General features: G+C 43.1%; 4 protein-coding genes across 4 annotated transcripts; all 4 read left to right on the top strand.

Annotated features, from left to right (window-relative positions):
- Positions 1-88: 88 nt before the first annotated feature.
- LOC306748650 (elongation factor 1-alpha) lies at positions 89-6,463 on the top strand. Its single transcript, XM_079231857.1, has 8 exons — positions 89-148; positions 916-1,068; positions 1,936-2,115; positions 2,204-2,500; positions 2,647-2,797; positions 4,010-4,266; positions 4,964-5,198; positions 6,089-6,463. The coding sequence occupies exons 2-8, from the start codon at positions 925-927 to the stop codon at positions 6,211-6,213; spliced, it is 1,389 nt and encodes a 462-aa protein (XP_079087983.1). The 5' UTR covers positions 89-148; positions 916-924; the 3' UTR covers positions 6,214-6,463.
- A 357-nt stretch (positions 6,464-6,820) lies between these two features.
- On the top strand, positions 6,821-12,025 carry LOC306748649 (elongation factor 1-alpha-like). The gene is made up of 8 exons (XM_079231856.1): positions 6,821-6,873; positions 7,360-7,512; positions 8,564-8,743; positions 8,889-9,185; positions 9,273-9,426; positions 9,534-9,790; positions 10,503-10,737; positions 11,661-12,025. Exons 2-8 carry the CDS (start codon positions 7,366-7,368, stop codon positions 11,783-11,785), a joined length of 1,395 nt encoding a protein of 464 aa, XP_079087982.1. The 5' UTR covers positions 6,821-6,873; positions 7,360-7,365; the 3' UTR covers positions 11,786-12,025.
- Positions 12,026-16,608: 4,583 nt separating this feature from the next.
- Positions 16,609-21,365, top strand: LOC306749180 (cyclic GMP-AMP synthase; the record flags this gene model as incomplete). Its single annotated transcript, XM_079232441.1, has 8 exons — positions 16,609-16,744; positions 17,251-17,477; positions 17,718-17,940; positions 18,065-18,195; positions 18,677-18,815; positions 19,419-19,518; positions 20,534-20,656; positions 20,945-21,365. 8 exons carry the CDS (start codon positions 16,609-16,611, stop codon positions 21,363-21,365), a joined length of 1,500 nt encoding a protein of 499 aa, XP_079088567.1.
- Positions 21,366-22,724: 1,359 nt separating this feature from the next.
- Positions 22,725-26,014, top strand: rpl11 (ribosomal protein L11). Its single transcript, XM_079231861.1, has 6 exons — positions 22,725-22,773; positions 23,469-23,619; positions 23,847-23,953; positions 24,259-24,390; positions 25,392-25,502; positions 25,876-26,014. The coding sequence occupies exons 1-6, from the start codon at positions 22,768-22,770 to the stop codon at positions 25,903-25,905; spliced, it is 537 nt and encodes a 178-aa protein (XP_079087987.1). The 5' UTR covers positions 22,725-22,767; the 3' UTR covers positions 25,906-26,014.
- The last annotated feature ends 109 nt before the right edge of the window (positions 26,015-26,123 follow it).

Below are 26,123 nucleotides of genomic sequence, written 5' to 3'. Positions count from 1 at the left end.
CCCCTTATTCTAGTCTGACAGCACCAAGAGCATACACAGCCCCCCCTCTCTTCTGGTTCAGTATAAAAACTCTGGACTGATCGCATTCTGTCCTTTTTTCCCCCTCTGCTCTAAATCAAGGGACGTCTTATTTTTCTGCAGGGCACAGGTTGGTAAAATGTCAATTTTAAGCCGATCTAAACTCTAAAAATGCATGGCTGTATCGAGGAGCTGGGGCAGTATACAGGACGGGGAGTACTGGAATAAAATTATCATGCTGAGCCAAACAAGCTGTCGGAATCCAGACTGAATCATATCCTGCAGTACTGCTTTTTTAAACCAAGGCTAGTTATGGTAAAGGTAAACATGCCAGCTCACCTCTTGACTTTTATCCAAACGTATAGCGTGTGGTGGTATATTTGCTTTTTGTCTTAAATGGGGCTTTAATGCTCGGATAAAAAAAAAATGCTGCTAATTGGGATCCTTGAGCTTTAGTTTTCTGCCAGTCATGGTAATCCGTTTCTCTGTACCGTCGTGAACGCGCACCCCGTGCTGTGGCTGCATGTTGGGTCGCGCGCTTGCATCAGTCGGTAACATGGCGGCTCTGCAGCAGCGCAACATGGAGGCAGCCGGCATCGAGCACATGGCGCGTGACTCACCAGTGTCGCTTTTCCGGTCGCGGGCACGCGCGCCGACTGACCGCTCTAGAAAAGACTAACGTGTGAAGTTGGTGACGCTACTTTTAGATATGTCGCAACGCCACAGCGCTGCATTTCTGTTGACTATAAAGGGCCGACTAGCTGCTTATGCCGCAGTTACTGCGATATATACACATTACGACATTATAAACCCGTTGCCACGTAGTTATGATGACCTCCATTGAACCTAACATGTCACTATAAAGTTAACATGACTGTTCCCCATGTTCCTGTCCAGTAAAACAAAATGGGAAAGGAAAAGTTCCACATCAACATCGTGGTCATTGGCCATGTCGACTCCGGCAAGTCCACCACCACCGGTCACCTGATCTACAAGTGCGGAGGCATCGACAAAAGAACCATCGAGAAGTTCGAGAAGGAAGCCGCCGAGGTTGGTTTCTTTTAGAGACACCAGCCTGTTTTCAGTATATACAGAAGCACACCTAAATACTCGTATGTATGAATTATACGAGTTGTATGAATCTATGAAGTCAGACTATTTCATCTCAGAAGATGTGGGTGTGGTGGAGGAAGCTGCTCACTACTTGGTTAAAACTGCCACCTGCTGTTTAAAGACGTGTACTGTCCATACTGCAACTTGTACTAGTAAATGTACCTTCAAATCATAATTATGTGCCGTAGGTTAATTGTACAAAATTTAAAATCAGCCTAAATTAATCAATGCCTAATGGGAACTTAATGCAGTAGACAATGTTTAGACAGATGGAACTCACACACCAATGTTATATTTAAACACTGATTTGTTAAAGAAAAAAGCCTGATACTTAAGTAACTACATACTTCAATATATCAATATACAATGTAATTGATTTACAGCTTCAAACAAACGATAATAGCATAAAAGTATGTTTCCATACTAGGGGATCTGCATGAAAACTATGCCAACATTGGAATTTAATGTGACAAAATCTTAATTGTGTTTATTCTTGATTGAATAAATTTGATCCAAACCATTAAAAGTTCCTAGTTTTATTTAACACTTATGTGCACATTTTGTTAAATAAAAAATGGGCTTAACGGTGTTTATGTTGCCCAAACTAAGGTACAGAAATACCGGAATATTGAAATGGTATCGGTACCAACAGTCAGCTAAAAGGATTGACTGAAACTGTGATTGGTGATCAAGAGATATAAGTTTTACACAATGTCGAGGCGTGACTTTTTTTTAAATTAAATTAAAGTACACTTTTCTTTACGCCGTTTTCATTTCCTGCTCTATTTGTTTCTACCACAACAGATGGGCAAGGGCTCCTTCAAGTACGCCTGGGTGCTGGACAAGCTGAAGGCAGAGCGTGAGCGCGGCATCACCATCGACATCGCTCTGTGGAAGTTTGAGACCGGCAAGTATTACGTGACCATCATCGATGCCCCCGGACACAGGGACTTCATCAAGAACATGATCACCGGCACGTCCCAGGTACAGGCCGCTGCCTTTTAACGCGTATTTGCTTTATATGTATTTATGTTAAAATAAATTCAAATGTCTTCCTTGTTTTTAATATCAGGCTGACTGCGCCGTGCTGGTCGTTGCTGCCGGTGTCGGTGAGTTCGAGGCCGGTATCTCCAAGAACGGCCAGACCCGCGAGCACGCCCTGCTGGCCTACACGCTCGGCGTGAAGCAGCTCATCGTCGGCATCAACAAGATGGACTCCACCGAGCCCCCTTACAGCCAGAAGCGCTTTGAGGAAATCACCAAGGAAGTGAGCACCTACATCAAGAAGATCGGCTACAACCCCGCCACCGTGGCCTTCGTCCCCATCTCCGGTTGGCACGGAGACAACATGCTGGAGGCCAGCGAGAAGGTGAGTTGTGACATTTACTCAGATCTGTATCACGTTCCGCCACGTGTTTTCACATCAAGTGATCCTCTTAAACCAATCATCGGTCTCTCTCTTTCCCTCAACCTTTTTCCCGTCTCCGTATCTGCACTCTCTGTTTTTTTCTCCAGATGGGCTGGTTCAAGGGTTGGAAGGTCGAGCGCAAGGAGGGCAGCGCCTCCGGCGTCACCCTGCTGGAAGCTCTGGACTCCATCCTGCCGCCCTCCCGCCCCACAGACAAGGCCCTGCGCCTCCCCCTGCAGGACGTCTACAAGATTGGCGGTGAGGAGCAGCGCCTCCTCGTAACTCATCCCTTCAAGGCGAAATTATCCAACATGCTGGGACGTGGAAACCTTTTTATTAGCCTCCCCACCCGTCACATGAACGGGATTCAACATGTCGGCCTGAATGCCAAAGTCACTTATCTTTACGCAGACGTCACAGTTGTAATTTTACTCTAAGTCTGAATGAAAAACTCCCACACAAAAAGAACAGAACACCAGTTAAACCAACCAGCGCTGTGAATATCTATATATATATATATATATATATATATATATATATATATATATATATAACACTTTATACAGAGCGCGTGAGCAAACGGGAAGTAAATCCCGATTTACGGTCTGGACGGACGTTATGAAATATGCAGCACAATTCTCTGTGTAATTAATGGGAGTGATGATAAGTTGTACCAGCAGTCTTCCTGTAAGATGCAGAATGAGCTCACGGTGATCATGAATCAAGCCTTAAAGAGGGCAAAAAAGAGCTCTTTAAAACATGGCGGACACAGCACGTGTTGGAACCAAAAGCGCTCCTCCTCCTTCCCGCCTCATTCCTTTTACAGCTCACAGCTGTTCTCCGCCACTTCCACCCGCGCCAGAACTTGCCCAAAACCCCTCGAGGCGCCGTGACTTCTGAATGAAGACGCACAGAAAAATGCCAGAACGATAAAAACGGCATTACAGATACACGAAGCCCGCAATGTCCCATACTGCGTGTCCGAGAAGTTTAATTCTCTCATCAAAACTAAAACATGTGCACAACAACGCTTTCTTCGACTCACACTTACTAAAATGAATTAAATCTAAAGCCGGACGGAAACACAGCCGTACGAAACGTCAAATCCAAACGAAGACGCACAGAGTCGAGTCGCTCACCTGGAATCTTGAGAAAGCCGCAGCGGTAATGGCAGCATCTCGCGGGGAAATCGGAGACACTGGAGTGATTCGTCACGGCGAAGAGCCCCAGCCTCCAATGTGTGCTGAACACCTCCGGGGGTGGCGCCAGTCGGCTCGTCCTCTCGTTCAGACTTGTTCAACTCGACGGACCGGTTCTTAGAAGCGTACAGTTGAACTGCTCCCATGTCTCCATGGAACAGGCCTCTAAACGTTTCAAACACTGTGCGAGAAATGAGAAATGATCAAAAGACGGTGGCAGATGTTAAGATGATTCTTTATAAAAGCGTACTGTGACCTTTCTAACTCTCAGGTATCGGAACTGTCCCCGTCGGCCGCGTGGAGACCGGCGTCCTGAAGCCCGGCATGGTGGTGACCTTCGCGCCCCCCAACCTGACCACCGAGGTGAAGTCCGTGGAGATGCACCACGAGACTCTGACCGAGGCCATGCCCGGCGACAACGTCGGCTTCAACATCAAGAACGTGTCCGTCAAGGAGATCCGCCGCGGCAACGTGGCCGGAGACAGCAAGAACGACCCGCCCATGGCGGCCGACAACTTCACCGCCCAGGTGAGTCTCAGCGAAAAGGGAAAAAAGAAGGAATGTTTGTATTCATGTCATACGTTGAATGTAATAAATTCATCCCTCAGTGAGACAGAAAGCAAAGGAGGTGTTGTCGTGTGTTGTCACCATAGCAACAGTAATCAGCTTTTTCTTTTGAACTGACCACAGCAAACAGTTCGATGTCCATTCTGTTTCTTTATCGCGTTGCATTGTGGGTAATGTCGACTCCAGTGTTTTTGGTTCCATACGCTATTAAAAGTCCTGATATTTCAGCCACTGCTGCTTCAATTTTGACCATTCCTTTTATTTAATGTCTCTTGTGAGTCTCACAGCTAAGGAAAGCCTCTGCCAGACGGCAGCTGGGTGAACAGGTTGTGGCTGGATGGGTATTCTCTTTCAATATCCTTTGGGTCTTTGCAGGCACACCTTGTCACCAATATCACTGATGCTCAGCAGATGGGTACCCATGGTGTTTTGAGTGGTTTCAGTCGAGCCCTCCTGTCCTCGGCCGTGCACATCCCATGCCAGTTTGTGTTTTTTTTGCGAATTGCATTTCACCTTTAATTTAGGCTGCTATTACACAGCAGAATGGAGGGTTTGGTGTCCCTTGGACCTCACAGCCTCTGGGAGTAAAGTACTCCAGCACCAACCAGTCCACATCGTTAGATGATGCTCTTCTGACCCGACGTCTCTCCGTCCGCAGGTCATCATCCTGAACCACCCTGGTCAGATCTCCCAGGGTTACGCCCCCGTGCTGGACTGCCACACCGCTCACATCGCCTGCAAGTTCAGCGAGCTCAAGGAGAAGATCGACCGTCGTTCCGGCAAGAAGCTTGAGGACAACCCCAAGGCTCTGAAGTCCGGAGACGCCGCCATCATCACCATGGTGCCTGGAAAACCCATGTGTGTGGAGAGCTTCTCCCAGTATCCCCCGCTGGGTGAGTGAAGCGCTCTTTTCTCGTTGGGCTCATAATTAGGTATCCCCCTTCTTCACGGCAGACATTTTGACATGTCAGAGCAGGTGTAACCGATTTCATGCACTTTATTTTGGTCGCCAGGTTTTAAGGCTCTGGTACTTCAAAACAGCCGCTGTGGAAAAAGGTCTATTGATCAAACCAATAGATTAAATGACGAAGGAGAAAACCTACAGAGAATGAATCACCAACTTCCTGTCGGCTCTTACTCTGTGTGTTAGCATCTTTCAGCTAATTGTTTTGGTCTTCCGGCCCTCAAATCAACTCTCGGCAGCTGTTTTCAGAATGAAGCTCTGTTAGAAGCCGCTGTAGGCTTCCTGCCTTCGGCCTTATGTTCATCAGGAGGCCCGACACACCACTCCAAATGAATTATACGGTTGCTCCTGGTCTACCGGATGTGTACTCAGGCAAATATTTGCTCACCGTAACGGGTTTTACGAAGATGTTCCCAAGGGGCCTCATGGAGCCGTATAATGTCCGTAAAAGAACAAACTGACTCAGACCTATGTTTAGACGGTTGTTTGGAGCTAAAGCACTCTTTTATTAATTCCTGGTGTGTATTTATTACATGAATAATACCAACTGGGCTTATGCAGTGAAAGCAGCTCGTCATTCATTTAAACATTCTGTAGGCTTTTAATGATGAATCAGTTATTCAAAGATTGATGAAATGAAAATATTTTACCACTCTAACTGCAAACATACTTTTCTACAGGTGTTTTCGTGCTTCATTACTTTGATAAAACTATTGATCTTTAGTGTAGTGTGCACTGTGTATTCACCGGCTGCACCTTAAACACAGAGGAGACCCTTTTCAGCCTCTCATTGACGCCTCCGCGTCTCTCTCCTCCCAGGTCGCTTCGCTGTGCGTGACATGAGGCAGACCGTGGCCGTCGGCGTCATCAAGTCCGTCGACAAGAAGCTCACCGCCGGCGGCAAGGTCACCAAGTCCGCACAGAAGGCCGAGAAGAAGAAATGAATTCTCATGCAGGACGTCCAACAAAGAGCCACGTCCCAGCAGCAGCGGCCCGCCACGTCTCTCCCTCTTCCCCCTCCCCTGGCCCCGTCCTGCCTGAGGCAGAGCGCTCTACTCAAGGACTGGCTTATGCTGATCAAAACCCATCGGAAAAGTTTCCGCAGGAAAGGAAGGCCTGTGCCTCTTAGGGGGAGCTATGATCATAATTAAGTTGAAATCAAAACAATAAAAATCTTAAACATTGCCAAATGAAGACGTTTCTTTTGTGTTTTATTACATTTCAAGAATTAAGTGATGGAGAAACTGCAGCATCACTTCCTCCAGGAGCTTCTAACATACACACAGCAGCATTTGCTCACTGGGGTCAAAACACAGATTATCGGTCAACCTCAATGTTTAGGCCTTTTCTCATGTCTTTTAAAGATGACAGAGACGCTGCAGAAGGCGAGGCAGGCAAGTGTCATGAGGTGTGTTATGGGATCACAGACAAGTACCGACTGGTAAAACTTGTTACCCAGAAATGTGAGCGGGCTTGCACTGTAATTATTCCTAAGAGGAGGGGCAGGTTGGAGGCATAATGCGCAGAGCACTTTTTACAGACTTCCTTTTTTACTGAGACAGCAGCGAGGGAAGGTGTGGATAGCTGGAGCAGGAGACAACCAGGTGAGTTTAAACGCCGTAATATCTTCAGATACTAGGGAGGTAGCACCAAAAGCCTCTCGATAAATGAAGTAAGAATAGAAGTCCTCATCTAAATCCTGACCTAATGGTTTGGTGTCCAGAGGGTGAATATCGATGACTGCTTTGCTTTCTATGTAGTAGTTTCTGATGGTTCCCATAGCAGGAAGTAGGATGAACTAATGGCCATTGGGTCTGTAATGGTTTCTTATGATTCACAGCTAATTACTTTTCAGATTGTACTTGTATACAACACATATAACCAGTTTTTAAAAACTTGTTGTTTAGTTATAGATTTAACCATCCAAAAGTATAGAAATAGTCCCCCAAAAAAGGCCACCTCGAACAATAGGCCTGACATGCTCCACCCACAGAGGCCACTCCAACGTATACTGTGTTTGGCACTTCCTTTATTTTGCCAATTACACAATTTTATATTACTGCCATTTACTCGTTAAATGCTTAACACAGGACAAAATGCCAACGGAAAAAAAGACCCACATCAACATCGTGGTCATTGGCCATGTGGACTCCGGCAAGTCCACCTCCACTGGGCACCTGATCTACAAGTGCGGAGGCATCGACAAGAGAACCATCGAGAAGTTCGAGAAGGAAGCCGCGGAGGTGAGCAGTTGTGTGGTTGCTTTTTTTCCACCATCTTTATTATAATAGTTACAAGCTCGAGTGCTGAGGTAAAATGGCGGGGTCACTGTGGGCACGCGGACGAGAGAGAATGGGGGCGGGGCTTAACGCATTCACCTTTTATGAAACACAAGAGGGAGATCCGCCACACCTGTGACTCATCACATGTGTGGCGGATGTGACTGCTCCCTGACTTTGCTTGGCCGCGACTGCCCCCTACTGTTGAAATACTTGCCCTACCTTTGACATGGCAGTCGTTCAGAAAGGACTCCTAAATATGAAAGTGTCACGTGACAAGGGCTTTTAGCCTTTAGCTTGAAAGATACATTACGAAATAATTGCTTTCTCAAAACACAAGCAAAACCAATTTTACCGAATGGACACCGAAATAAAGGAACTTATTTTCGTCATACAGAAGGACAAAAATAACAAAACAGCTACTTTACAATTATACTGTCACTTTACCTTGGTATACTGTATTTACTGTATTACAATCTGATTACTGAGATTCTCAGACAAGAACATGCAACACTCAAAAATACCAGATACACATATATATATATATATATATATATATATATATATATATATATATATATATATATATATTATTACTACCGTATAACGGTATTTTATCTGTTTATATTTTAGCCCTACATCTTAACTTTAAATCATTATTTGATGTCTTTGATTCTCATTTTGCTTATCAAAAACTGCTTCTCTGTAATTGTTGTGCATATGGCCACGAATATAGTTCAAACTACAGTAAATACTCAAATATATATATAAATATTTTGAAGACACAAAAGGCAATCTAATATTAGATAAATAGATAGATAGAACACAAAATGCTTAAACACACTGTAAAAAAGTTAATTAATTACCAACTTTAAACTGATTGTATTAATACTTTTTATTTATTTCTCTAAAAAAGGGGGATCAGCAAGACATAAATGTTTTAATTCTTTTTAATGATTTAGTCTTTCACCCTCCCTGTTAACCCACTCCATGTGTGTTGTTTCTACCACAACAGATGGGCAAGGGCTCCTTCAAGTACGCCTGGGTGCTGGACAAGCTGAAGGCAGAGCGTGAGCGTGGCATCACCATCGACATCGCTCTGTGGAAGTTTGAGACCCCTAAGTATTACGTGACCATCATCGATGCCCCCGGACACAGGGACTTCATCAAGAACATGATCACCGGCACGTCCCAGGTACAGGCCGCTGCCTTTAAAAAAAAAAACTGAGCACTATATTCAGAAAAAAAGCACCCACAGAGTAAAAGACAACCATCCTTGAGGCTTTAACAAGACACGCACATTTGTAGAAATGGAGAAAAAAATGTCTCCCCTGTTTCAGGCTGACTGCGCCGTGCTGATCGTTGCTGCCGGTGTTGGTGAGTTCGAGGCCGGTATCTCCAAGAACGGCCAGACCCGCGAGCACGCCCTGCTGGCCTACACGCTCGGCGTGAAGCAGCTCATCATCGGAGTCAACAAGATGGACTCCACCGAGCCCCCTTACAGCCAGGCCCGTTTCGAGGAAATCACCAAGGAAGTGAGCACCTACATCAAGAAGATCGGCTACAACCCCGCCACCGTGGCCTTTGTGCCCATCTCAGGATGGCACGGAGACAACATGCTGGAGGCCAGCGAGAAGGTGAGGGACTTTAACCTTTATGTCGCTCAAGTTGTCAACTTGATGGATTAGACATGGACTTATTCCTTACTTTAAATCCGTCTGTAGATGGAATGGTTCAAGGGATGGAAGATCGAGCGCAAGGACACCAAAGGCGCTAGTGGAACAACGCTGCTGGAGGCTCTGGATGCCATCCTGCCTCCAGCTCGTGCCACCGACAAGCCCCTGCGTCTGCCCCTGCAGGACGTCTACAAAATCGGAGGTAAGAAGTGTCACACATTTGTTTCGGGCTGTTTCCACGGCCTGTACTTCACAGATCACACAAGCTGGCAATCACTGCTCACACTCTTTTGCCTCCTGCTCTCTCAGGTATCGGAACTGTCCCCGTAGGCCGCGTTGAGAGCGGCATAATAAAGCCCGGCCAGATCATCACCTTTGCTCCCGCTAACCTGACCACTGAGGTGAAGTCGGTGGAGATGCACCACGAGGCTATGCCCGAGGCCATCCCCGGCGACAACGTTGGCTTCAACGTCAAGAACGTGTCCGTCAAGGAGATCCGCCGTGGCAACGTGGCCGGCGACAGCAAGAAAGACCCGCCTAGGGGAGCCGGCAGCTTCACTGCCCAGGTGAGTCTGAGAAAATGACAAGAGAGGACTTGAAGAATAATAAAGGAATAAATGGATGGGACAGTCTTGTCACAATTTGTATTCGGAGAGTACATATGTATGAATATAGAGATCCAGTAATCACAACAAAACATGACATGAATTGTAGTCTTTTGAAGGAAAATATTTCTGGTTCATCCTTTATACAACTATTGGCATAATCTAAAAATGCCAAACATTTCCAAGATTTTTTTTACTTTACCTTTACACCAAGACCCTTCAATATTGTACCTATTGTATCACATTCAAACTCCAGCCAACAATGACATAATTAGGGATTAACCATCCTGGCCCTATTTTCCTCATCTTTTGCTTTTTGTTACTGCAAATAACTGAACTACTCTCGATGTAAATGTCCTGCTTCAATGATAACCTTTAAAAAATATATAGATTAATGAACGAAGCAATATACTTTCCAAAATATAATTTTATAGTGACTCTAATGAGGGACATGAATGATTCCAGCTCAGGTAAACGTAAACATTTGGGGACCTCTGTTGGCCACTAGCGGGAGCTGCCATGTGTGTTCATCTAAAGCCTGAATTGAGTGCTGAATAGAGAACGCTCTGAAATGTTTTTCAGCCCAGGTGGGGGATTGTGAACTTCAAAAGATTTGCTTCCAGTTTTGGGTCAAGTTGCAATTTTGTAGTTCTAAATCAAAATGTGTCCACAGGTCATCATCCTGAACCACCCTGGCCAGATCAATGCCGGATACGCGCCGGTGCTGGATTGCCACACTGCTCACATTGCCTGCAAGTTCACCGAGATCATTGAGAAGGTTGACCGTCGTTCCGGCAAGAAGCTTGAGGACGCACCCAAGTTTATCAAGTCTGGAGACGCAGCCATCATCAAACTGATCCCACAGAAGCCCATGGTTGTGGAGGCCTTCTCTGATTATCCTCCACTGGGTGAGTTAAAAGGCTTTTTTCTTCTTCATTCTCTGCATTTGAAGATTACATCTTATTTTGTTGTTGCTGTTGTAGAGAATGGGTTTGTTTTTAGTGCCCGACTGTCTATTCAGCACTTCGTCTTCTTCTTTATTATTACCATTTCATTCTGCCCTAATGTAATGTATGGATGGGCAACCTGCCTGTCTGTCTACCTGCACGTATTTTGTCTATGCAAACGTTGCCCGTCACCACATTCTTAACAGCTGTGAGTACTAACAGTAGACATGTTCGTTGTTTACGTTCATAATGATAATTACGACGAGCTGTCAGTGTTGCATCTTTCTTGCTGGATTTAACAACTTTTGGAGCGAGTGCTACTTCCATTGGAAAAAGAGGTGGCAAAGAGGTGGCAACACTGGGCTGGGTTTTTCGCCCACCCCAGTTTTATCTTGGCCATCAGTTATGAGGAAAGTTAATATGCAATTGAAATTTGCCTCCAAAGTCCTACGTGGAATTCTCAGAAAATCCCGAGTGACTGTGAGCTGACGTCAGCATCCTGTTGCTTGTGCATCGGGCAAAAGAGTAACATTAGCCTACATTACTGTCAGAACTATGTTTAGACGGTTGTTTGAATAAAAGGTTGATGGGTTTGGAGCTAAAGCACTCTTTTATTAATCCCTGGTGTGTATTTATTACATGAATAATACCAACTTAATCAATTATTTATCATGAACATGTCAAAGATTGACATAAAACACATTAAATGAAAATATTTTGCCACTCTAAACTCACTTTTCTACAGGTGTTTTTGTGCTTCATTACTTTGATAAAACTATTGATCTTTAGTGTAGTGTGCACTGTGTATTCACCGGCTGCACCTTAAACACAGAGGAGACCCTTTTCAGCCTCTCATTGACGCCTCCGCTTCTCTCTCCTCCTAGGTCGCTTCGCTGTGCGTGACATGAGGCAGACCGTGGCCGTCGGCGTCGTCAAGTCCGTCGACAAGAAGGATCTTGAAGGCGGCAAGGTCACCAAGGCTGCAGCAAAGGCCGAGAAGAAGAAATGAATTCTCATGCAGGACGTCCAACAAAGAGCCACGTCCCAGCAGCAGCGGCCCGCCACGTCTCTCCCTCTTCCCCCTCCCCTGGCCCCGTCCTGCCTGAGGCAGAGCGCTCTACTCAAGGACTGGCTTATGCTGATCAAAAACCATCGGAAAAGTTTCCGCAGGAAAGGAAGGCCTGTGCCTCTTAGGGGGAGCTATGATCATAATTAAGTTGGAACCAAAACAATAAAAATCTTAAACATTGCCAAATGAAAACGGTTCTTTTGTGTTTTACATTTTAAGAATTAAACTTGTAATCTCACACATAAGGATGCTGGACAGATGTGTCCTGGTTGGCTTGTAGTCTTGAAAGATGATTTGGTGTATCCTTTCAAGTTGAAGTCTTTATTGGACCAGATTGTTTTGGAAGTTATGTAAATTAACTAGAGGGAAGTTGGCGCCTTGGTAAACCGGTGTTCTCGGACCCAAGTGTCCAAAAGAACTTGTAGTATTTGTAAATTTGATTTGGTGTATCCGGTCAAGAAAATGACTCAGGAATGATGTCCTACTGTAAGCAGTGGATCCCAAACTACTCAGAAAGAGAGGCACCCCTCTCTTCCAGGATTCATGGTAAACTTCTTTCTGCGCATGACAACCTGACCTGGACTGACTCCTCGACTGCTGCTTTAATGACATAAAGAACGCATTACTGTCAACTCTGACACTGGGACTACCTAAACTTGACACACCATTCACACAATACGTTGACCAAAGGGACGGTTACATGACATGAGTTTTGATTCAGCATCATGGGGGAAAACTAGACCCTGTTGCAGCTGGCCTTCCCTTATGTCTGCGTGCTGTCAGAGATGGGCAAAATACAAAATACCACTCAAATAAATGTATTAAAATAAAATACAAAATACTGGTGAAATATGTATTTCAAATGCAATACATGTATTTTGCATATAAAATATAGGAAATACTTTTTTCTGGATTTTCCGTTTTCTCACAATTTGGTATAGCAGAGCATTCAGGTTTGGGCTAGATAATGTACACAACGCTCTGGTGAACATAAAGGCAAGGCAAGTTTATTTGTATAGCACATTTCAACAACAAGGCGATTCAAAGTGCTTCACATAAAACCACTAAAAGCATCAAAACATAATGGAGAGAAAACAGGATTTAAAAGGAAGAACAGTCACAGAATGTCGGTGTAATCTCATCGCAAGATTAGATGGTCAGACGTCTCTTGATAAGGTTATCATGAACATACAAGCTCCCAATCTCCCTCTTCCCTCTTCCTATGGCTAGCTACTGGACTAATAATACGTTAACTTGCTAAACACTGGCTTTGCACTAGCCTAGACAGCATGCTAGCGGAATTAGCATGTTAGCATCGATCGCATACAGACTCTCGCTACGCTGTTGGTGTAGTGCACAACTTTGTCGCCCTGTAGAAACACAGAGGTTTTCTAACATCATCTGGCAAGCCCATTACTCACCACCGTCTTGTGGCCGACTTGCTAGCAGCCAAACTGCTCCCTAAAACTGACTGTTATGAAATGTGATGCTAACGCTAACGCTTACGCTAACGATCCCATTTCAACAGGTGACGCTGCAGATGCTGCTGCGGCTAAACAACAGGCTTATTTAGGTTCCTCTTTTAAGTTCATAACACTTATGCTCTGTGGGCCTTCAGAAATATCTCTCACTTATGACGTTAACGTGTTGCAGACATTGGCTACCCCTGCAGAGTGAAAGTGTGAAAAGATGATGCATGGGAGGCCCAGACAATTTGCCAAGTGCTCTCTTCTATTGTTTCGCTAAATTAGCTCACAGCAGAGATAACTGGGCAAAAGGGGAAATATGTAGATGTAAATTGATTATAAATTAAAGATAGATCCATATTTTGTACAGTTTTTTGTTACGTCTAAAAGAAATAGCACAGTGGTAAAACATAGAAGGAGATGAAATCTACATTCTGTCCAATGCAGATTATAATTACATTGATGTATCATCAAAGCAAATATGAGCACCGCTTAAATACAATTAGTATAAATGTTTTAGAACACTTTACATCTCTTTATACAATATCAAATTCTCATGAAAACATTAAATAATATGAATATTACCGGTAAAGTGGTCAAATTAGTTATTGACTGACGTCAGGGAATGTAAAAGAATGGACAAAAATGTATATATTTATAGTTTTTTAAGTTATTGTTTTGGAAATTACAATACGATGCTGGTTCACTGAAGCAGTCGTCTGAACACAGGATAATATATGGCAGCCGGGATTTGTCTGAGAATAACTCAGAGCGCCTCAGTTGCTTACCAAGCTACCAACAAGCGCACCACGGCACCCATTCAGAGGACCGGGATGTGGTGGCCTCAGAGGGGCAATGTGTTTTCTGTTCTTCTGTGCAGTAATAATTGTGTTTCCTATCATACTAATGTGTGATAATGGCAACCAAAGAACATACAAACAAATGCAAACAACTATTGTGACCGAGAATCCAATCTAGCAACAACCAGACTGAAGAAACGACTCCTAAAACACGATTGCAGCCCGTGTTTGTACCGATAGAGCACACATCAGAGGAGGGTGCCAACACATTTTATGCATCACTGCGTGTTGCGCTGTTCAGGTCGCTTTGCTGTGCGTGACATGAGGCACACTGTGGCTGTCGGTGTCATAAAGGCAGTAGAACCAGGGGAAATGTCACCACAAAGGTTTCCGCCGGAAAAAAAGGCTTTCGAGAAAATTATTAAAAGAATTGTGTTGAGAGCAAAAATAATAAAAAATCTTAAACAAGATGTTTTCCTTTCTTGTTTCACAACTTTAAATATATCCAACATCCTTTTTTGTAATTTTCCTTCTATTTACTGTCCAAGGAAAATTACCTGAAGACCCTTTACTGTAAACATGAGGGAAAATAGAAAAAAAGAATACGTATTCATTTTGCACAAAGTCTGGTCTGAAGGATGACATGTATCATACATTTGGTCCAGTTCTCAATGTCTGTACCCTGATGTGGAAAGACAGTTTCCAGGATAACGAACATTTTAGTCATCTAACATTGATCAGAGCCAACCATGACACCAGAGGCATGGTCACCTTTAAAGGTTCCTCATACCAACTCTGACCTGGGGAAATAGAGCGCTGCAGGGCTGACGTGCTTTTGTAGGCCAACATCCTAAGTAAGCATCACACTGGCTCCCTCGACGGAAAGATTGGGATTTTTGGAGATTATTGCAAAAAATAAGCTCTGTGTCAAACAAAAGTTAATGATACTTAAAAGTTTTGTTCAGCAAAATAATCTTCACAAATGAACCCCACTTTCATGACTTTTGAATCACAAATGCAATCACCAGAAGCAAAAAGCTCACGTCAGGCCTTTTTAAAGACGTGCACTACTGACGTGTTTTATGTCATAGAACAACACATTAAAGTCGCTTCAGCTTGTGTTAATCACAGACATTATTTCAGGCATCTAGCCAAAATACCCATTGACTTCGAGACAAGGGTACCGCGAGTGCAATAATGCTGACTCATTTTCAGGTTTTAGGAATCTTGTGTCCTGAAGATTCTAAGAGGATTATCTTCACAAAAGTATATATTTTGTGATTTACATAGTTGAGAACTAGTTACGTCATTATAAGATAATAATGGCAGCCTAGTTATGTAGTTCAGGTACAATAGAAGAACAATAGATGAACTACGTAACCTGATCTGGTAACGAAAAGGTGTGCCTTGTTACAATGTGACACAGAAGCACTGGTTAAACTAGTTGGCCCAATATGCGACAAACTGTTCGGCACCTGGCAGTATCATTATGGGTGGAACTGTAAAAATCCACCAATTAAACCTTTTAAGTGGTTGTGAGATCACAGGCATGAGGAAGGCGTTACCCTCAGATTACCTTTCCTGGAAAATGAAAGTGAAAGGAAAGATACTGAGAACTGAAGAGAAGGAAAGACACACAAGAGCGACTATCTTATCTGCAACAGCGTCTCAAACACAGGTGAGTTAACCCCCTGTAATATAGTGAGGGTATGTTATATGTATGTCACATGTCTGTCTGTCTTTTGATCTATTTATCTATGAGCACTCTGAAAGGTGGAACCTTTATAAAATGGTCTATCAGGGACCAAAATACGTTCTGACAAGTTTTATGATATTTCTTGTGCACTTTGTCTGCTGTTTTAACTTAAAACTTCCAAGATTTCTTTAGTTTTTTCCAACTTGCTTTTTTTGGCCAACTTAGACAAGTGTTTGAGTTAATTTGTTATATGCTGGTACTTAGTTAAATTATGCTCCTCTGATGCTCTGCTTCCCATTAGAATTGTCATACCCAAACTAAAAAGGGTGTATCTCTGCAACCACTAAGGCTATTTGAATAATGTTGGTGTTATAATAAAATGTACACATGTGAGATGTTGTTCAGATGTGTAAATATCAGTCTATATGTTACCGGTTAAGAGTAAATGAAGATGACACACAGAAACAACTAAAAGGTTTCAGGTCCCCCTAGAAAAAAGGCACTTTCAGGATGATTATTTCTTTGAAATGATGCAGGTGTACGGTCCAACTCTAACCCAAATCATAGCTCAATATGTGAACATTCTCTAACCCAAATCATAGCTCAATATGTGAACATTCTCTCTGCAAAGGTTGACTTTGATAAAGTGAAGCAGAACAAAGTTAGAGAGGGTTTAGTTCAGAGAACATTCAGGTGAGGACTCCAACATTTGCATTGGGGCACATTTGCATACATTAGATGGTTTTTAAAAGGTAAAGATTGTTTTTCTGTTTTCTGTACATAATGATTCAAGGCTGAGTGATGGACAGAGAGGACAGAGATGTGAAGGGCAGTCTGGCTGAAGCAAAGCACCGCAAAGACGACACCAAAGGACAGAGTCCTCCTCCACCTACACCAGCTAAACAGAGACAGAAGACTCTGCAGAAACAAGCTCCACGTGAGGCTGCAGATTACATTTGCTTCAGATTTTTCCATCTTAATCTCAACATACCTGTAATTATTACAGCATGGTTCATTGTTGTTGAATATTTGTGTGGTAGACATATTCAGATTATACAGTGTGTAGGATTTAGGGGAATCTATTACATTGAAAACTAAAAACCTTAGCGGGTGTAAATGTAGCACATTTAAATCTGTGATATTGACAGATATTTAACTTTGTATCCGTCCATGAAAATATCTAGTTTGAAGTTAATCTACATTCGTTGAAAACACAAGAAATTGTGTTTTTTGTCCTTTAACTCGATGTATTTACGTAATCCCAATCAATCGTCCGAGGTATCCCCACACAACAATGATCCTGCTAGATGTTCCAATATAAATGTGAAGTGGGAGGAGCCATGAGTAACACCATGAGTGTTATGGCTTCCACTGTGCCACAGAAATGTCGACGACTACTAAAGTAGTTTGTGAATGTATTTAGTCATCCATGTCTCTCTGCAGAGGAGCGACCCAACGTGGTCGAGGAGTCGGTCTCTCCGGAGCTGACCAGCTGGATCAAACTGAACGCCAAAGACCTCAAGATCCGGCTGACGGACCGCCGCTGGGCCGCAGAGATGGTCAACGATTTCCGAGACAACCTGCTGAAATTCCTGAGGGGCAGCAATGATCAGCCTTTCTTCCAGTCGGCTGAGTTCCTCAACAGCGGCAGCTACTTTGAGAAAGTCAAGGTGAGGTCGTGATAAACACCCTTTCCAAGGACTACGATACAGCCACAGATTCTCACTGATTTTAGAACACCGAAAGGATTCATCAAAACAATTTAAACATCATAAAATGCATGTTCTGTTTTTGTGAAGCAGATACAGCAACTGCAGTGTTCCTTTGAATCAGAGAACGTAAACATTAGACATTTCAAAGAGGATGGAAGACAAACAATCACCATCTCTCGTCTCTTTGTTGAATCTCAGATCCACAGCCCCGATGAGTTTGACATGATGCTGAAGCTTCAGGCCCCGTCGCGCCTCACCATGACGAAGCTCGACGGCGGCCTCTTCTACCGGATCGATCTCGCCCGGCCCGCTCGGAGCCCCATCCAAGCCTTCACCCTGGAGAACGGGCGCACCCTCTCAGCGAGCCAGATCCTGAGTGAGACGCATCGCCTGGTCCGCAAGTTCCTCAAGACCTACAAAGGTCTGCTCATGACCGCTCATCTGTTGTGACTATCCTCTGTTTTGAGCTATCAGAGCTCGTTATCGAACATTTTTTATAATACTTTGTGGACCTAACTGTCTGTGTTTACGTTCCTGTGTGCCAGTGCCTGACGAAGGCTTTCGCTGGGAGGTGAACAGGAAGCGGCTTCACTCGCCGGCGGTGACGTTGTCTCTGTGCAGGAATGGAATGTGCAGTGACGAGCTGATCTCCGTGGACGTGGTTCCTGCTCTGGAGGTAACCACTTTCATGTTTTAATCACGAGGACCAGTGTAAATCTGGACAGATCAAAGATATGAATCAGGAGATGAGAAAGGGAAAAAAACTGACAAACGCATTGACATAAAATCACACACACACACACACACACACACACACACACACACACACACACACACACACACACACACACACACACACACACACACACACACACACACTCTGTTTTATCCCCTCTAATCTCATCTTCCATGTAGTAATTCCTTCTCTTCTATGGGTCGAGCTACACAATATGCAAAATAATATGTACTAACTAAACTTGTAAAATGTAGGGGAGTAAAAAGTACAATAAAGTAACCTCAAAGTATCTAGTTCTAGTGAGGCTTCTAGGTACTAAGGCATTAACAGAGGTAGGTAGGAGACATAAGGGTAGTCTTGGTGACAGCGGTATTTCATGTACACCTGTCCTTGTTCCTGTGTGGAGGTTCACTCCTCTCAGGGCTGGCCGCTCGCTGTCCGCAACGGTCCAGATGTGGACAACTGGCTGGGGAAGAAGGTTCGCCAAGAAATCAAAAGTTTGCCGTGCTTCTTCGTACCGAAGAGGCTCAAAGGACGAAACCTCAGTGAGGAAGCCAAAGGTGAGAGAAACGTCCGTCTGCTTTTGTTGCATTGGAACAACAATGTGACAGAAGCAAGGCGGAAATGTATCTGCAGAACTTTCTGACCTGAAGTTCGTGGAGCTCCAGAGACAGAGATCTATCTCCGTAGGCAGAGGTGGAATATGAACTACGAACAAGTACTGTACTTAAGTACAACGTTGAGGTACTTGTAGTATTTCCATTTTCTTCTTCATTACACTTCAGCTGAGGAAACATCATACTTTTTTACTATATTTATTAGTAACTCTAGTATTTGTTACTTTTTTGATTTAATTTAGAAAACATGATCAATTTATGAAATGAACTACTTTGTTAAAGATTCATCCAGTGGTTTCCAACCTTTTTTTTTTAAACACTTGAGCTGAATTTTTTTTGGAGTTGTACGTTACTTTTCGTCGTGGGCTGACCTGTAACCCCGATAAGAACGGGAACACGTGGCTCTGCCTCGTGTTCCCGTCACGCTTCTCCAGACGGCTGCAGGTGTTTGAACGTCCTCGTAACACGTGCAGGACGCCTTTGAGTGTTTGTGCTATTGGTACGCTGTCATCGTCCCATCAGGTTGTTTTTGTCTTTATGCGGCAGAGAGTTGGAGGATTTCTTTCTCTCACGTTGAGAAGACGCTCATCAGGAGCCACGGCAACAAGAAGACCTGCTGCGAGAGCAACGCCACCAAATGCTGCCGGTGAGCCTCTGAACTGTTAGTTTTCACATCAGAGGGTTGCCAGGTTGTGAAAGAATCTCTTTTGAGTGGTTTGACCAATTCTTTCTAGAAAAGGGCTTCAGACAATCTGGACCGAACGAACAACTTATTAAATTCAGACTTGAGGTTTAAAACCCTTTACGAATATTGACATTTCTAACTGCAGACTTATTACCAAACACAAAATGATTTTCCCCAACCTGGCAAACACCAAATGTGTTCATACAAAATGGTTTGTAACTGTTATACTAAATCTTTAATAAATGATTGATGGCTAATCAATAAAAACTCTTATTTGCAACTTATAACAAATGCATAAATGGTGCTGTTTTAAGGGTGATGTACTTTATTAACAAAATGTCAGTACTGTATGTAGAGGCTCAAACCTTAACCAATTTAAGTCTTAGAGCCACTAGGGGAGCGAGCGGGAGAACAATGTTCGGACGCGTGTTCTACCACAAACAAATCCACTGTCCATTCCAGCACTGTCTTTTTCTATACATTTAATCCGTGACCCCATAGCATAACATCACCTTACATTGATCACAGCACAAGATGCCACGAGACAGGATGCAACACTTGATCTCAGCCAAAAAGGACGAGAAGCTGGCTCAGGTCAAAAACTATTGTGCTTCCCATCCACACACACACCTGTTCCCATTAGCAGGCACTTACCTCTATATGCCCTTTGAACTGAATGGCACATTTGAACACAGGGTGGCAAACCCTGTGTTCAAATGCAGGAACTGCATGTCCCAATTCACCCAGAGTTTCCCTCTAGCAACAAACTACATTATGGCTCCAACACTGTACGGAGAGTCAACAACATCTTAATAAAAGGACACAAGGTGAAGAGATTTGAAAAGAGGACACCATAACCGCCTCCAACTGAAACATTTTTGGTGTCGCGATTTGTAAAAAGGAAGACATAAATTTGGATGAATAGTTTTTCTTGGAGCCCTTTTACAATAAACAGTGTTCATCTTGTCTCTGGTAGTAAACAGTGCTTAATGCTCCTCAAGTCTCTGATTGAAGGCCTGAAACAACGTTTCCCCAAAGAGCTGGATCACCTCTGCTCGTACCACGGCAAGACAGTCTTCCTACACACCCTGTCCATCAGGTAGGACATCTTATTAATATGAAAATATCTTTATTATCATTGTAGAAATGTAAACGGTAGCACTGGTGGTTGTTGTCAAAGTGTGGTAAGCAGCTGTTGTAGCAGCCGTGTGGATGTTGTTGTAAATTGAACATCCTTGTAAATTATGCATTTAAAGCATCTATAATCCATTTTTATAATAACAATATAAACAATGTGAAGGGAGTCACTCGTAGGGATGAACTATATTAAATATCCTTCAGTGTCATCACTTCTCTCAGTCATTTCTGTGACATCTTCCCCTGTCAGGTTCGATGACTCCATGTGGGCTCGCCAGCAGCTGCCCGCCTGCTTCCTGCAGCTCCTCGGGGCCCTGGAGAGCCACGTTCGCGCGGGCCTCCTCCCTCACTTCTTCGTGCCCAACTGCAACCTCTTTTCCTCGGTCCTCTTCCCCCGCAGGGCGCTGGCTTTCCTCGTCAGTGCTCTGGAGGAGCAGAGGAGGGAAGGACTGCCCCTGCTGAGGCATCCAGCTCCCGCCCCACCGCTCAGACTGAGGAGTCTTTCAGGAGACACCTCCTATGAGACACCCACCGACAAGCCGCCCACACTGACGACCGCTCACTCGTTTACGAATAATCTGGTCCTGCAGATAGCTGTAGCTGTAGCTGTAGGTTGTGTAGTTTGTGCCTATTTTATGTGTAAGATTGGATGGAGTGTACGAATTAGGTGAAAAGGATAGCCTAATAAGGGACATTATTCCTTATTGATTCTAATTGATCTGCCTCCTGCCTCCTGCCATGGCCCTGCTGATTCCCACCCTTCTCTATCTCCTTCTGTATGAATTCATACACCATCAATGCACATTACTAACTTTGCTCCTTCGCCGGAGTCTTTGTGCTTTCTCACCTCTCAGGTTTACATGGATCGTGGTTTTATCTGGACACCTACTGCTATTATCATTATTATTAGTTGCATTGGAATTAGTATTGCCAATACCATAACTGCTTTTATTATCATTATTATTATACTATATCAACTGTTGCTGTTATTTTTGCGAGTTGTACACATTTTTATCATGCCTACTACTCATTATATGAATAATTTCTGTCATATGCATTGCATGTGTTGTAACTCTGTTATGTTGTTCATTCTGTACACATGACATCTACTTCTGTCCTTCCTGTTAGAGAGATCCTCCTCTGTTGCTCTTGTAGTTTTTTTCAAAAAGTCAAAACCTTTAGAAACCTTTCAATGCTTTGTATAACCCATTAAGTTCCTTATGTTATGAAACTAATATCATCGGTGCAAGTCCTTTGTTCATAAATTTCCTTTTTAATGTACTTTCTTTCGTGGATTTGATATCTTTTGTTTTAATGTAAAGTGTTTAGTATTGTTTTTCCGACTCTCAGTTTACTGTCATCTCTTGTAGATTGAAGGAATATATTTCATCCTAATTAATTAAAGGTCTTAAATGAAACTCAGTACCTCATCTTTTTGGTGTAATAATGGATAAAGGGTGTTAAAGAGAGTTATATGGCAAAAGCCTACCGTGAAAAGCCAATAAACAAGTCTACAATTAAGGACTGTTTTTGTGAACAATTGATCTGATTATTATTTTCTTAATTAATTTGTCTTTTACAAAATGTAAGAATAGCATTGCAATTTCCCAGAGATCATGGTGACATTTTGCTTGTGTTATCCCACCAAAGGTCCCAAACAATAAAAATATGAAATTAAAAACTATTACTATTTATTTATTTACGTAGCAAATGGCATTCATGATTATTGAACCAGTGGGAATTCTTAATTTTTGTATTTGTATTATTGTTACTAATACACTTTCTCTTCATCAATTTATTAATTATTCAACTTATTTCTTAAAATCAGCTAATCGTTTCAAGAATAATGAACAAATACAAAATGTGAAGATAAGGATTGAAACAAAATAAACCATTCAAAGCTGCGTAATTCCGATTGACAATAAACTAATGTACTAATTGTTGTTGCTTTTAGCCGCGTACACCGGAACCCTGTTCGTTTACCCGCGATGTCTCCCCGAGGTCATTAGCGGTGAACACTTCCCTATAAATATCTTTCGCCGGAAGCGTCTCACCCTCTTCTAGTGATCCAACATGGCGGTGAGTATGCTCTCTCACCGTACCTTGGTGATCATACACGAAGTTGTAGTTGAAATCTACAATCATCGGAGCTGTTGGGTCATCCTAAGTGCTCTTTGACGTACAGAGACTTAAACTCTAATATTAATAATTAATCTAGAGCCTTATTTCTTTACCAAATGAAACGGAAGGCACTTTAACAAAAAAAGCGAGTGATGCTAACGGGCTAGCTACTGGAATATGCGGTACTCTCGTACGATTGTTGTAATATCCAGCCATTAAGGACAACGGTGCAGTTCTATAATGCCTCTACGGCTACACAGCAGGCATGTCCGTATTATTGTTGTTTTTTAGTTGTGTAAAAGTGTGTAATATCAGGACACGTAACGTTAGGTGGTCTCTGACTATGCTAACGACAGAAGCAGCGCGGATATGTACGGACATGTTCTCACAGCATGTGTTGGTCCCAGACTGATCTTTAAAAGGAGAGACTGAGGAGAGCCGTGGCTAGACTTGTGGATTTTTAGACTAATATAACTTGTGATTTTTAACCTGAAGCTTACTGTTGAGTTGTTGATCATATCCGTCTAGTCTGGACTATCCTGAGGTAATAGACATGGCGGCAGCAGCGGACGAGGTGTCACAACTTCTCCGGAGTCATTTTGTCTTGTGTGACTTCATCGTGTGAACCCAACCGTTCCTCTTGTGTCCTCCAGGAACAGGGTGAGAAGAAGGAGAACCCCATGCGAGAGCTTCGCATCCGCAAGCTCTGCCTGAACATCTGCGTCGGTGAGAGCGGAGACAGACTGACCCGAGCTGCTAAGGTGCTGGAGCAGCTCACCGGGCAGACCCCCGTCTTCTCAAAGGGTTTGTGTGTGTGTGTGTGTGTGTGTGTGTGTGGAGGACTTTGAGCTGTGGAAGTGTTGTGGTAAAGTCCTATTTGATCCAATAACATGAGGGGCCTAATTGTACACATTACTTGAGCTGACAGTCGGGGTAATATTCACTTGAGAGTGGGAAAGGTTTGATTTAAGTTGTTGGAACATAAAAGTAAATACTTTTTTGACTTCTCTGTCCTGTTTTCTTTTTCGCAGCCCGCTACACTGTGCGATCCTTCGGTATCCGCAGAAATGAAAAGATTGCTGTCCACTGCACTGTCCGTGGAGCCAAAGCAGAGGAAATCCTGGAGAAGGGACTCAAGGTCAGAAAGCCATGTTGCATATTTCTAACTAAGCTGGTTTTAGTCTTTGTTTCCTTCAATTTAAAATGAACGGACAAAGTTGATATGTTCGTCATGCAAAACTATTGTATTGCCTTGTACTCGGGCTTGTTTGTACGGTTGACAATGTGTCTACAGTTCTGTCACGATCGACTTAACAAGATGCGGAAACAAAAAGTTATGTTCTTTTGAGTGCGCTAGGCCCGGTTATTTTAAATTTGTGGTGTCGATCAACCATCTGGAGTTGTGTCACGATGTCTGAACGTATTGTTGCTTCCTGCTTCCAGGTGCGTGAGTACGAGTTGAGAAAGAACAACTTCTCTGATACCGGAAACTTCGGCTTCGGTATCCAGGAACACATCGATCTGGGTATCAAGTACGACCCCAGCATCGGCATCTACGGACTGGACTTCTACGTGGTAAGTTACCCACTTCCTGACAGAACACCTGTTGCTGGTTGGATATTGTGGCGCAAGCTGCAGAAGCCATTTGTTATGTGAACAATTCTTAGTTGTAACAACACAAATTGGACGTGTTGTCAAAGTAAAGGTCCCAAAATTCCCAGTTTATTTCCTGTTGTGGTCTTTGTGACATAAGCCAACAGGAAGTAAAACCCAAGCCGTTGCCTAGAAATTAGCGTTTGTTGAAATGGTCTACAAGTGATTGAGTACATACAGATGTGAGGTGTTACATTTAGTAGGAATTGTTGCTGAACACATTAAATACAAAAATTCTAGACGTATTTTATGTTTACATTTAAATGGGGGTGTTTGTGTTGTAAAATGTTTAATGTAGTCTGATTTGTATGTTACGCATTAAGATGTTACAGCTGAGATAATAGTTGTTTGCTGAATGTGTAGTTTTATTTAACGTGTTGGTCGTTAACTTGCTCCTGGCACTTCCTCAGCCAACAGAAGATCAGTTGAATGCTGTTCTAGTTTTTTGGGGAATGGGTTGCGTTTGTCTGAAGTAGTAAATAATGCCCATGGTGATGAGGAACCTGATACAGAAAATAATAATTGTCAATACTTAGCCAAATACAAACACAGTTGTCTCTTTATTTTATTTCTTTATTAGATGTAAATTCTCTGACATCAGTGTTTGTATATACTATTTAATTATAAATATTAGTATAGGTGCAGAAACAATGAGCTGATTCACTCAATCAAATAGTTGTAAGCAAGTGATTCATCTTTCAAATTTATCCTGTACTGTTTTTAAGTAATTCCTCAGTTGCAGCTTCTCAAATGTCAAGAGATACTTTATTTTATTTAAATGTTTTACTTCTTGTAAAGAACCAACACTGTGTTCCTTAAACGTTCCATTGGACCTGAACTGAAGTCCAGACCACCCTTCAGTGATGCTGCTCACGTGTAGCGGCGCTGAAGCTTCTCTGACCGGCTCTGTCTCTTGTGTTCAGGTTCTGGGTAGACCCGGCTTCAGCATCGCCGACAAGAAGCGGAAAAGAGGCCGCATCGGTTTCAGGCACCGCATCCGCAAAGAGGAGGCCATGCGCTGGTTCCAGCAGAAAGTGAGTGTTGACATCCTGAGACGCCTGGAAACTGTCGACTGGCTCTCCAGGTTTTGGTTGATGTTAATATGAAAGAACTCCCTGCAAGTAACCATAAAGAACATGTTTATGATGGGAGATTTGGAAGCTTATTTTTAGAAAATCTATTATACCACGTATTATACCAACTGTCCACTTCCAACAACATGCTTAAGTAACTGCTGCATATTATAAACTGGTCAAGTGGCTTGTAATAATTTAATTAGGTTTAATATTTGGTGTGACTCTTTGGTCTGTCGCTGCAGCTAAAGTCTTACTTTCAGAATAAAATGTCTTTCATGTTGTGTTTATTTTCTGTCTTACAATCTAATATTGGTCTTCATTTTCTTTTTAGTATGACGGCATCATCCTCCCCGGCAAGTAAAGGACCACCTTTTGATGTTGTTTGTAACAAATAAAATCGAAAAAAAAAAAGCTTTTTGTCTGCTGTTGTTACTCGGGGTTCTTCATCGGTTTACACCTTTAGACACGGCTACTTGTTTTTATGCGTCTTGTGCCTCAGTTAAGGAAACACGTGGTTGCGTAATCGCCTAATCTAAAATAATTTGGTTCATAGAGGAAGTTTCAAACAAACTCTTTAAA

The sequence above is a fragment of the Taurulus bubalis genome, assembly GCF_910589615.1.
Source record: "Taurulus bubalis genome assembly, chromosome: 16".
NCBI classification, from domain to species: domain Eukaryota; kingdom Metazoa; phylum Chordata; class Actinopteri; order Perciformes; family Cottidae; genus Taurulus; species Taurulus bubalis.
The sequence above is the reverse complement of the archived record's forward strand: the minus strand, read 5'-3'. Positions and strand labels throughout refer to the sequence as shown.